General features: G+C 39.6%; 1 protein-coding gene across 6 annotated transcripts in view; it reads left to right on the top strand.

Moving 5' to 3' along the window:
- Window positions 1–13,674, top strand: part of HDAC5 (histone deacetylase 5) — a 2,571,411-nt gene that overhangs the window by 2,342,088 nt on the left and 215,649 nt on the right. For all 6 annotated transcript variants that reach the window (XM_044055165.1, XM_044055164.1, XM_044055163.1 and 3 more), the window contains one exon: window positions 4,262–4,381. In XM_044055165.1, coding sequence (XP_043911100.1) covers window positions 4,262–4,381 — 120 coding nt within the window. The remainder of the gene's footprint in view (window positions 1–4,261; window positions 4,382–13,674) is intronic.

Below are 13,674 nucleotides of genomic sequence, written 5' to 3'. Positions count from 1 at the left end.
TCCTTATCCATAAACAAGAGCTTCCAGTATCTGTATCATATTTTCTTTAGTCTCTTCCCACATATCCTTATCTGCCATAGCAGAAGTCTTTTTAAACCATACTCCTAAATATTTCATCTTATTGTGTCCCCATAAAATGTGTTTATTGCTGAACCAGTTATAGTAGGGATACAGAGTTTACAGCTCTAGCCTGTGTTTCATCTTCATTAATTTTTATCTCAAAAAAACGTGAAACTGTCTCAAGATATTCCACAATACTGAGATGTGCATTTCTGGATTCATCAAGTACAAAATACTATCATCTGCAAGTAAAGCCAATTTTTCTGGATTACTATACCAATTATATTATTGAATTTCTGAGTCCCTTATTTTCTTTGCCAGTGTCTCTAAATGTAAAGTAAATAACAGGGGAAAGAGGACACCCCTGCTTGGTTACTCTGTTCTAGCACAACTTGTTAGAAAGGAACCTTCCTGCTTTAATTAATTTTGCCTCTGATCCCTCATATATCCTCCTAATTATCCTTATTATTGTACCAGGTAATGCAAACACTTCTGTTGCCCTACTCATAAAATCCCAGCATATTCTGTCGAATGCTTTGTCCGCATCAAGACCCACCAACAACAGCAGTATGTTTTTTTTTTTATACTATGGATTATCATTGTTTTATTAATGTTGTGAAATGTTTGCCTCCCCTCCACTAAACCACATTGATCCATATTGATCAGCTTTGGCAACACCTTTGCATTTTTTTAGCTAGTTTAGACATAAAAACTTTATAATTACGGTTTAAAATTGAAATGGGTCTGTAGTTACTATTTTTATTTATTTACTTACTGGGAAAGTCCGAATGGGTAGGAGTCCATTCTTAGCAGAGACCAGGAAGAAAAGCTCCAAAATATTACAATGCATTTTAAGAACAGTAATTACAGTCTTTAAAAAATAATACAAAAAAGCAAACACAGTTTAAATAATTATACCATATTAGATAATATGAAAACATTGGCTAAAAGTAGATACAAGTTGTATGACAATGATTTAGTACTTAGATAAATTGTAGCCAGTTTATACAGAAGTTAAAGATACATTAGTGTAATACAAATAGGAATTGCAATGCAAAATTAGAGACAAGCAGGCTTGTGGTTTATTTAGGTACAAAGCCAGGGGAGAGAAATTGATGGAAGTAAAGAAATAAGTGAAGAAGGGAGAGTAGGGAGGTGTAATGTATGATTAAGTACTTGTTCACATTTAGAGATATAGTTTATCTTGGTGTTGAGCAAAAACAGAGCCTGCTTTTGACTAGGAATTCTTTCAGAATGGTTTTGAAGGATAGGAGGGAGGCTATTGGCCTGATGGACAGAGATAAGAAGTTCCATACATTAGCAACATGGTATGAGTACAGACAATGCCCAGCATAGGTTTATGGACAGACAGGCATTTAATCTAGACATTTACCCTTGTGAAAATAAGAGAAAATATCTTAAATCTATATACAATATAATCAGTGCACTTTAACACCCCACCCAACAGCCTAAGATCACAGCATATTGACATTAAACTTGCTTTTGTCTGGCAGTTTTTCTCTTGTTATACTGTAAAACTTATATTTCTTACAACTAAAAAAGTTTTTGTTTAATATCTTTAACACGTAACAGTCACTGAAAAGACTCCTCACATTTAAAATACCTCTGACTACACACTACATAAAACTGCTTTACTGTGTATAACATGCAGTCTGTGTCATGAAATGTCTTATACAAATATTAATAAGAACAGAAGTTTACAGTCTCTTTCTCCCCCTTTTAGCATCCTTCTAAACATTAATGACATTAAGTGGGGGTGTTTGCTACAGTTCGCCCACAAGTTTAAAAAGTCAACAAAAGCCCACTCTTTTTCAGCCACTTTTTCTGGAAAAGCCATGTTTCACAAATGTGATTGATGCTTTTTAGTCTCCCTTTTTTATGCTTAGAATGGCCACAGAAGCTAATGTAACCAGACCATCAACCCCCCAGTATTTTTCCAGGGTATTTTAACAAAGGCAAGTTGCTTCTTAACTGTATGGCTATACATAGATAACTGTGTTTCTAACTAATATAGCACAACCCTTGCAAATGACTGACCAGGTCTTAATCACCTTCAACATTCCAGAAAGAAAAAAAATAGGTAGATAGCACACTTCCTAAAATTCTGTTATTCAAAAAAAAGGATCACCTTCCATTTGGTTCAAAAGCCCATTCCACTAGAGAGTCCTTGCCGCATCAGCTATTTCTTGGTAATGCCACAGTGAGCAATATATGAACAGCACAGCTAACTGGTCTTAACTAAATGCTTTTACCAAACACTAAAAACAAGACATGAAATCCTGAGCAGGATCATCCTTTGGAGCTGCCAGTGTTAAAGGGATGTTCTTATGATCATGGCCACCTATGAGGGTTCTGTAGGGAATCTAGCCTTATGATGATTGAAATGGACCACTTTTTATTAGATACAAAATCTTTAGGTGATTTTTTACCCTGCTGTCAGCAAGTTGTAGGTTCATGGGTATGTACTAGGTTAACGACAGCAACAGTGTTTTTAAGCCTAGTCATGCAGCCCAAAACTCTGAAAAGTTCTGATACCCTAGGTAAGTGTAAGCAGGGACTTGGCAGATTAAATCTTTACAAGCAGGGGCCTGGGAAATAAAACATTTACAGGTTGCCTGTGTCCATTAAAGACATAGGTGCCAAATCAGGGATGAATTTCCTGTTCCCCTTCCAGTTGTCCAAGTTGTACTTGAATTGGATTAGGGAGGAACTTTGTTACACATGGGTGGGGAACCTGTTCCAGAGAAGGAATAGTCTCTGGGATACCTATCTCTTCAGTAGGTCCTATTTATGTCACAGGCAAGGTTTAAGTCTTTATTATGGGCAATTCTGGTGCTGTTTGTTTTGCGGATTTGCAGGAGGTCCATCAGGGTGGGGTCTGAAAAATGCGTTGTATGCCATTCCCCTCAACAGCCTGTAGGAGGCAGAATACGGGGATAGGGCCTTGAGGAGGTCTGCATAGCACATGGTACTTATGCCCTGTATTCTCTTAGTGAGGAACTTCTGTGGACATTCCAATTTTGCATATGCCTGGTTAGATACTACCAAAGGGGCCATTTTACTCGGTTATAGGTCTGATGAATGCTGAATACAGTGGAACATTGATCTTCTTAGAGCTAGATGCCATACCTTTGTTTATAAGTTACACATCATAGAATGATTTCCTCATTACTGTAGACACATGATAGTCAAAGGCTAGATTGCTGTCTATGTGTGTTATTCATCGCTACTTGATCCAGCAGTGACTCTCTGCTCTGGAGATTACAATGGAACTGAGGTGAGAACTTTCCAATCTGGGCCATCATTCAGACAGCCATGAGAATGCTTTGTGTTATCATCCACATCCAGGTATCGACAGTATTTTGAATAGCCTTCCTAAATCCTCTGAGTGAGAGGACATGAGAGTGCACACTTCTATACACATGCTTCGAAGGGTTCCACCCATTGTTGGCTTCATAAGCCTAATGTCTGCCCACTGGCCACCCCTCCTTCAAGGGATAATGGCAGTGTATGTGGCCTGTTTCAGCCCCTCCATGCCCCCAGGGTGGGCATACCCATGCTCCCTGCCATTGCAGTGAAGTACTCAGTCTGCTAGTCAAATCTGGGTGGGTCCTCTGGGCCATTATGAGGGCATTATTCTTTGTTGGCTTTACAAAAGTTATGCATGTACCGTAACAGAGCTTTAGAAGATGTATTCTCGCTTTGGTAATGTTTTCCCACCCTGCCTTCTTCAGTGTAGGGGTAAGCAGGCCACTTTTGCTCTTTTTGTTTCTTTTGCTTCTTGTGTTGCCTGCTTCTCTCTTCTTTCTTTTGTTGGGTGAATCTTTTTGATGAATGTGTTTACTTCTCCAGCAGAACTGGAGAACAGGGCAGATAGATGCAGCATGGGACTGAGAAATGGAGCCAGGCAGTCTGAGAAAGCTTTAGCTTGTGAACAGTCCTGATGCCTGTGGAAAATAGTCCTGATGGCTACCAGAGTTGGACCAGATTTGTTGCAGTCCTGTCATTAAGGTATTACATAACTTTCTTTTCTGTATAGTTTGTCAGAAAGGTGCTTCTATCAGGTGCAAAAATGTTTGTTGTTGTAGGAGTCTAGAAAATATATGTAAGTGGAAAATATAATTTGTGTAATTTCGTTTTGTAGTCAGCACATACTTTGATTGTTTTTGAACTCATGTAGGACATCCATCATGGAAATGGGACACAGCAGGCATTCTATGACGATCCTAATGTTCTCTACATCTCGCTGCATCGCTATGATGATGGGAACTTCTTTCCGGGCAGTGGAGCTCCTGAGGAGGTAAGTATTTGTTGAACTTGAGCTTGATAAATTGTTAGCACTCACTGATGCAGCAAAACTAATTTTTGTGTTACGAAAACTGTTTTGAGTGGCCCAGAAGACTGGGTGGCTTATTAACACAGCTTAAAAACTGCAAAACAGCAGCCTTTAAAGTTTTATTTTTGGATCCCATAATAGGACAGTTGCAGTGTTTTGCCAACAACTTCAGTGAACTGTCATTCACAGCATATTGATTTAATTTAGTCTTAATCAGCCATTGCTGTGTCTTCAGTTTTTAGTACTGCAATGAGAAGAACATAATACCACATTTTAGAGCAGGCGCTGCAGTGAGAACTTAATGCATATTGTAAGGAAGGTTATTACATTCCTGTTATATTTTTATTTCAGAAAACCTGTTAATAATATTTAATAGTATGTGTAATTAGTGAGAAGAGGCAGTTTTTTGTGGGTTACTTAGGTAAACATTTTGTAGTTAATTAGAATAAAGTTAACTACTTGGAAATTATGCTGACATTTTTGTTACTTGAAAAAAGTTGACAAGTATGTTAGCTCAGTACAGATGTTAGCAGCAGCATTTCCATTTATTGCAGACCACTTCACTGCTTTATAGTTCCTGACGCCTGAATGGTCAGAAAACCCTCTCATGTGAGAGATGGCACTAAGGATTATACATTGTTTTCCCTGACATGCAGTGACCTCAAAGTTAGAATTTACATTTAGAAGTTTATGGGAAAAGCCCCTCACCAGAAAAAATATTTTAGTCTTTTGTTGGACCTTTTAGCACTTGTTTTCTATCCAAATTTGGCTTCAGCAAATATTTCACAATTGATACTCCTATATATACTAAACTAGAAGTTATGGGTTCTAGTCCCGGGTATACCTAGAAATCACTGGAGTCAAAATGCAACTTTAATGGTGGTGGTGCTAGACTGGTGTGCTGTGCTGTCCGTAGGATAAATCAAGGTCATTTCCCCAGTCCTGATGTTGGCAGTGCTCTTTTTTGTTTGTTGAAGTGTAAGTAAAAGAAGCCAAAGCATTATTCACAAAAAACAAAGTTTCTTAGCCAGCAGCCCCTTCCCCATAAACCAGTGCATGCAGTTTTCAGGCTGTATGCCATTAAAATTGTATACGATGTTTGCCCTTATTCATTCAGTCACATCACTACCAGTCTTAAGCATTGTGTATAAATTGTTTCAAGTAAGAAATTTGTTGTGTAAGTTGGATTGTTTGCAGCTGATGTTGCCAGAAGTACTACGGGTCGTGTCTTGGTTTTGGCTTTCTCCTTCCAGCAGTCATCGTCTGGGAGATTGTTTGAGACCATGATCCTCCAATTATGGTTAGTCTTAAATGACCTACCTTCACACATGCTTCAAAGGTCTTTCTTGCCTCCATTTGTTGTGGCTTATCACCATTATTCTTTAGTGTATATCTACTGTGCTTCTTAATGTGTACATTCAGTGTACCTCTTCATATTGCAGGAGAATGAATTTGACAACATACAGAAGAACTAAGCTTTTAAAGGAACATTATATCATATTTGAGGGCTGCTGTAATTGTAAATCATACCATTTGTGTCTTACCTACCTTGTGCATCTTCATTCCCTAACAGATATTGTCAGCTGTACCTCAGTCCCTGTGATGACCAGCTCATCTCATGCTAACATTTCCTTGATTCTTGATGTGTAAGAGTTCCATGTAAAGTAAGCATTGCTAGGAGCTGATTCTTCATGCTGCTTTGAGTGTTTCAGATTGCACTTCAGTCAGTGAATAGTTTCATCTACATAATGTCTTATGCTCACCGATCATTTATTTTTCAGTGGAGATCTTCCAGCATAACATTATTTTAAGTGTTTTTATATTTATAGTTGTCTGTGTTTCTTTTTACCTCCTTGACTTTAAAAAAATTGATTCTGTGTAGTCTCATAACAAAGAACCAAACCAAAAAAAAAAAGAAAATCTGATGAGGTGCTGAAGTTTAGTAAAGGGAAAATATCAGTTTGATGTAGTAATCTGCACTTAAATAGATGGGCCCTACATGGAGATATTTTGCTGAACCAACATTAGTCTCTGAATAGAACAGAATATATGTCATCGTCTGTAGTACCTGTGAAGGTTCAGGAAACTAGAAGAAAAGCTAAACGGTCCTTTTTCCTTACCTATTCTAAAATTAAGGTTAACATGCAAAACTGCATGTTACAGCCACAGTTCCCACATACATTGATTTCTGTTTGTTTTTTTTTTTTTCTTATCTGTTTTCCCCTCCCAGATGTGGAAAACAGCTTGCATGCACTGAGTAAGTGTAACTTTTATCTCTAACAAAGAAAGTGCACTTGCTGCCTTTAAATAAATTAGCAGAAATGTGCACTGTTGTATTGAACGTATTAAAGTATTACAGCTGAAGGGGAGCAACTATTTATATGTCTTATTCACTTCAGACTTCATTTATTTTTTTACTGAACTGTTTGCCAATATAAATTTATATGGTAATTACACTGTAGCTTGTACATTTCTCTTAGCACATTGTGTTCAGAGGTTTCATGATTAATTGCTTGCAGCTGCAGAGAGCTAGTTTCCAAGCAAAAACAGTTAATGAGGAAAAAAAAACTAGTAACTTTGCAGATGCATGAAAGAATCTTTGAAAATTTCATTCAGAACACACTGTTAGACTGTTCATGGTTAACTGGTTGCAAATGTAGACTTTTTCCTCCCACTGAAAAGCATTTGCTAATAAAAAATAACTAATGGCTTTGCAAGTACAAGATGTATCATTTTCAGTGCATTTTGTCATGTTTTTCAAACCTCTTTGCTTGACAAATTCTTGTCTTTGTTTGAACCAGACATTAATCTAGATATCAAGCCATGTAAAACAGGAGATGTTATCATCTTAATTCTACATATGATCTTTATTTTGCATATAATGTGATCAATACATTTTTATATCTCCTACCCCAGCTGTCCAGTCACAACATTATATTAACTGTAACTTGCTTCTTTCCACCCTTTCTTACCTTGTTACAGTGTAAAGCACTGATGCATTGCAACTTGGAAAAATTACTTCCTTGCTTTAACATCTTTAGCATATATAGCAGTCATTGGTTAGACTCCCACAACCTCACAGTTACAGTACTCCTGACTGCATTCTATTAATAATGCTTTACAGTGTAACATGCAATGTATATCATGACATTTTTATACAGATTACAGATATTAATTAGAGCAAAACCTGTTTTACTTAAAGTTGTTTTTTAGTCCCTTCAATGTACTGTTAAATGGTAATGGCATAAAGTGGGGTGTATGTTTTGCAGTCCATCCACCAGTTTAACACAGTCAACACATTCCAGTCTTTGTCAGCCACATCTTAAAAAAGTTGCATTTTTGTATCTAACAGGATTCATACTTTTCAGTATCCCAATTAGTCACTAATTTCTCAGTACTGCTGGTATTCTTCGTGGTCTTCTTCATCTCCCAACACCAATCTCTGGTTAAGAATACCCCTAATTCTTGTATTCAGCTCATGTGCTTTCATCTGTTCCCCAAGCATTTTACTTTGGAACAATAGAAAAGGTTTCACTGGCAAAGTCTCTTATGGACTTTGTTAAGGTCAGACGAATGAGAGTCAGAATCCCCTTCTGCTCACTTGTTCACTTTTATTGTTCAAACTTTTTTATTTCTTCCTTAGCATGTTCTTTGTTCATCCAGGAAATATATTCTGAAGACAGCTGGATATAGTAGCTTGAATCTCACACTTGCCTTTAGACATTCCTTGATTGCTATGATAAACTTGCTTCTCTTCTGCTTATGTAGTGAAAAATCTTTTTTTTACAAGCATTCTGTTATTCCCAATGTTTAACCCTCCTTTCTGCCACCGTTTTATCAGGATCAATTATTTCTGCTGGTATGATTGCATCTTTACTGATTTGGTCTTGGCTGCTTTCCTATGAGCAAGTTTGCGGCATACACATGATGCGGCCTTTCAGTTAACAAATCCTGCTATGGAAACCATTCCAATTGCTTATTTGTACTTTCATAAAATTAGTCCAGTCTGTTCCTTCCAGTTTGAAAGGTGTAGCATCATATTTCAAGTTCTGTCTGCAAGTCTGTCTTCTAACGCTGCTATTCTTTTCTGGAACAGCTGCTCTTGAGAAACCTTATGCGCAGCCACTCTTTTTTTCACCTCAGCCTGTCAGTTTTTTTTAATTTTTGTCAGCTCATCTGAGTATCTAGTTAAGGCTTCATCTATTTTTGAGCCATTGTTTACTTGACTGTGCTTTTCTTATTTTAAACACATCTTAGTGCATTTAATTTATTTTTTGCAGTAAACTACTGGATCTTTTCTGCCATATTAAAACTGAAACTTAAACTGCTTTTTGCAGAACAGCTGCAAGATTCTTCCCAACTACAGTTTTCTCTTCTTCTTTTTTATTTTTATTTTTTGTTGTGTGTCAGAGGGAGGCTTAATGTTTGTGGGAGTACAAGATAAAAAAAAGTCATACCAAGCAGTTTATCTAGTAAGTCATGTAATTGTTGGTCTCTCCATTTACAGAGAGCAATAGGAAAGCCACATGGACCATTTGGGTTATTTTTGTATTATTTTAACTACCATTTTAACTTTGGTTGAAGTTCTGTTAGACTCTCAACAACTAATGTCTTCCTGAGGTAACTTTTTCTATCTAAGCCTTTCCACTGCCATATTTGAACACTCATAGTGTTTGAACTTTTGTGAAGGTTGTCAAAAATGTTTCTGAGTTCTTGTTTAGTTTCGTGCTCATTTCTCTTTCTGAGTGTAAAATATCAACGAAATTTAGGCCTAAGATATGGTGTTAGTATCAGGGATAGATATCAGAGTATAGGCAAAGAGAAAGGCTTTGGGGAAGCCTAAGTAAAAACCCGCTCTGGAAGAATTTTTAGTTGAATCTAGAGTAGGTGCTGCTGTTAAATTTACAAGGAAACAATGTGAGGACATATGTATGGCTCCCAAATATGCAACAAAATCCAGAAGATTTAGAAGTTTTGCCTGGAAGTGTTTGCATTGGTACTTTTATACCGCAAACAAACTCTGAAGAATTTTTCCTTAGGTGGATGGCAAATGTTGAAAATGTGATGTGGAAGACAGAGGTACCTGATAGCATATATTCTTAGACTATAATGAATTGGCAGACTTTAAAAATTACCCACAGAGTACTTTGTCAGGAACACTGGACAAGCAAATGTGTTTAACTAAGGTTCATAGGTAGGTACTAGGCTGTTGGCCCTAGGGCCTATAGAAGCCTAGCCAAAAAGGAACCCTGGCTTTCACCACCCAAGAAAATTATTTTCCTGTGCCGTTGTCGAGCAGAGCCACAGAGGTGATCCCCGGGGTGAATTTCCTATTTACCATCCAATCATCAAGATTTTTCTTGAAGAGTGCTAATGAGGAGCTTTGTTTGATATAGATAGGTAGTTTGTTCCGGAGTATGGGAAGTCTCTGGGACAGGAATCTACCCCTCCAGCACTGTTTATTGTGGTGACAAAGTTTAAGTCCCTAGAGCGAGTAGCTCGGAGGAATTGGGATTTCTTTAAGTGGAGCATGTCCAACAGCTGTGGGTTTGACTTGTATGTTAGACAGAGATCGCCTCTGAGTAGGCAATATGCGACGGAGTAAAGCTGGAGTTTTCTGAGACGGTCTGCGAAAGGCATCTGTTTGAGGTTGGTAATCCTCTTTGTGAGGTATTTCTACGGCCTTTCCAGTTGTTGTAGATGTCTTGTTAGGTACATACCAAAAGGGGTGCTGTACTCTGTAGTGGGTCTAATGAGTGTTGAGTAGAGGGGAACAATGACCTCTTTTTTCCTGGATGAGAAACCTTTTGTGATGAGGTGTGATACGTAGAAGGATTTCCTAACTACTGTGGCGATGTGATTATCAAAGGCGAGGCTACTGTCCACCTGTGTCCCAAGGTCTCTTATCATACTTTCGGTGTTAAGTAGACTACCACTTATGTGGTAGCTCATGGGTACAGAGTTTTTTACGAAAGGGGATGACAATGCACTTTTTTTCATTGAGCTTGAGGCCATGGCTTTGACACCAGGCATCTGTCTCAGTGAGGCCCTTTTGTAGGACATTCACATCATTAGGAGTTTCAATTATGGCTCCTAGTTTGCAGTCATCTGCGAACTTTGTTAGCCAAAGACCTTCTGTGTTAGCCTGTACTTCAGAAAAGTAGATACCAAACAGGAGAGGACCCAGGACTGAACCTTGTGGTACTCCATTTGTCACTGGTCTGAAGTTGGATTTGGAGTATGCTACTTTCACAGTGTGGGTTCTGTCAGTGAGCCAGTTGGCAACCCATCTTGTGACATAGGGATTTATACCTAGTTTAGTGAATTTATCTATAATTCCAGAGTGGGGGATGGTGTCAAAAGCCTTGGTGAGATCTAGATAGGCTGTGTGAACCACCTTACCCTCGCCTACGGCTTTAGTGACTGCTTCAAATAAGTAAGTCAGTTTTAGGAGACATGATCTGCCTTTTGCAAACTCGAACTGGGAGGAGTCCGGAGTTTGGGAATTACCAATGTCTTTGTTTATAAGTTCCTTGATGATATGTTCTATGGCCTTGCAGACCAGGCTCGTTTAGGCTAATGGGGTAGTAGTTCCTGAGGTCCATGGTGGCTCCCCTTTTGTGGAGTGGGATAACCATCGCTGTGTGCCATTCAGTGGGCACAAAGCCTGAGGTGAGGCTATGATTGAACATGGTGCTTAGGTAGGGTGCCAGTTCATTCTGTAGTTCATGTAGAACGCAGCCTGGGATGTTGTCAGGTCCCATGGATGCTGTGTTCTTGGCTTTGGAAAGTGTGGTTTTTACCTGTGCAGCCATGATTACAGGAACTTTGCATTCTTCCGGTATAGAGATGGGCCCTTTAGGGGGTGAGGGGGGAGGGTAAAGTTAGCACTGAACCTATCTGCCAGGATATTGGCAATATCAGTTGGCTCTGTATATTTAGTGCCATTGTGCTGTAACTCAGAGCACATCTGAGTGTTGCCATTGAGATTCTTGACATTCTTGGAGGCCAGTGCTTGCTTGGGCTAAAGGGAAGTCTCTGTGTTCACCAGTGGCAGTGGTTAACACTGAGCAGCCTGCCTGTCCCTGTAGGAGTGGTTACTGCCTAGAAACTGTAGTTTTATTGGCCATTTTGGGTCAATTCCAAACTCCTTGATCTCTCTCTCTCTTAAAACCCTGCAAGTCTCTTTTTGCGCGGTGTTGCACACAGAGCAGCGTCGAGCAGCACCACTTAAACAGGTTTAAACTATTCCCGGCTCCACAAAGTCTGCTCTTCACTTTTTCTCTTAGAATTGCTCTAAATCTCAAAATAAGCACTCTGTTTTCATTCTAAAGCCCTGCACTTGCTCTTATAAGTAATCTCATAGGTAAACACTAATAAACTTAAGCACTACACCCTCTTATACTCCTTTTAAGTACTTGCTCCCTATTGGTTATTTCTGATCAGTCAATAAGTAGTTCCCTATATTATTCAGGCATGTCCAAAGGTCAGTTTTGGGTTTACTCTCCAGTCCAGCTGGTGAATCTGGGAATCTTGAGGCAATGTTACAACTGCCTTATGTATACAGACCACCCTCTCCTCCTCCCAACAAGCTCAAATATATGTGAGAGATGCAACTATATAGCCAAACTAGAGGCTGAGCTCTCTCAACCCAGTACTGGCACAGCCAGTCAGGAGGAGAAGGTAACCACACACATCACAAATCCAGTCTCACATAGACCTATCGCATCAGCAAACCAAACACATAAACACACAAAAACATACTCGGAGGCTCTAAATAAAAATCTGCCTAAGCAGCAAGACCTCCAATGCAGACATCCAAGCAAGCCCTACCACGAAACATTACCCACGTAGCACATAGCTCACAAAGTCAGTGTGCCACACAGTCACAGCCCTTAAGGCTAAACAACACACCTAATACACTTGTAATAGGTGACTCTATTGTCAGACACACTGACGTCCCACTCACCAGACTGAACAAGGAGAAGGTCATTGTAAGCTGCCTGTCGGGTGCCAGGATCCGCCACATAACACAAGCACTCAGGTCACTCCAAAGCACGTACAAATATGACCCCGTCATTGTCCATGCTGGTGTGAATTACCTGTGACGTACCTCCCTGGACTACATGAAAAGAGACATAGAGGAGTTCTCTGATCATGTAGCCCAGGCCGGTATGGTACTGACCTTGAGTTGCATCTTACCCTCACCAAGAATGATGCCACAGTATAAAGACAAAATGATCAATTTTAACACTTGGCTAAAGTATTGGTGTCATTCAAAGGGGATCCAGTGTCTGTCAGCCTGGGATGACATGCTCAACAAGCCACGTTGCTTCGCTAGGGACAGCTTGCACCTGTCACCCCTGGGTTTTTGAATACTGGCAAAGACTCTTGCCTCCCCCATAGTGCCTTTTTTAGGCAAGACTCAAAAGACAAACTCACCTCCATAGACAACACAAAGAAAAAAAAATTAAGGGTAATGCTGCTCAACGCCAGAAGTCTAAACCTCAAGATGCACGCACTCGAGACTCTCCTCAGTATGGAGAATATCGATATCTGTGCAGTAACAGAAACCTGGTTCAAGGCTCCTGAGAGAACCCCAGCACTAACAGGTTATACTTCATACCATGCTTTTCGGCCACAAAAGGAGGGGGAGTATCCATATTTATCAAAGATACCCACACCTCCAGGTTAGTAGCACTGCACGAAGCATCAGAGACCATCCATGTGCAACTAACAGTGGGCAAAACTGCCTTTCAGTTTGTAGCCTGCTACAGACCACCCTCCCAAACACAGGAACCCCACTTGGCTTTCCTGAGAAGACTGGAGAATATGAAGGTCTCTCCAAACACCATTATATTGGGTGACTTCAACTACCCAAACATTGATTGGGAAAACTACTCAAGCCCAAACACCCTCGCCCAACGGTTCCTAGAATTTATAAACTCAAATGCTATGGAACAACTGGTCACCACTCCCACAAGAGGGGAAACATATTGGATCTGGTCATCACCAACATGGGGTCTCTATGTTCCACACCAGAGGTAGACCCCTCATTGGTAAGATCAGACCATAAACTAATCTCACTGGACATCCATATTCCATCCCCACCCCCAGCCAAGGAAACCACGGTGAAGAACTTCTCAAAAGCAAACTTCACACTTCTCAAAAGCAAACTTCACACTTCTCAAAACTGAGGTGGAATCCTTCAAAGCCCCCGGGCCAGTGGGAAATACGGCCCAAAACGCAGAATCCTT

This window comes from Protopterus annectens, chromosome 13.part0 (genome assembly GCF_019279795.1).
Source record: "Protopterus annectens isolate FY-2018-M chromosome 13.part0, PAN1.0, whole genome shotgun sequence".
In the NCBI taxonomy this organism is placed as follows: domain Eukaryota; kingdom Metazoa; phylum Chordata; order Ceratodontiformes; family Protopteridae; genus Protopterus; species Protopterus annectens.
Note: the sequence above shows the minus strand (reverse complement) of the source record. Positions and strands in the feature narration are given on the sequence as shown.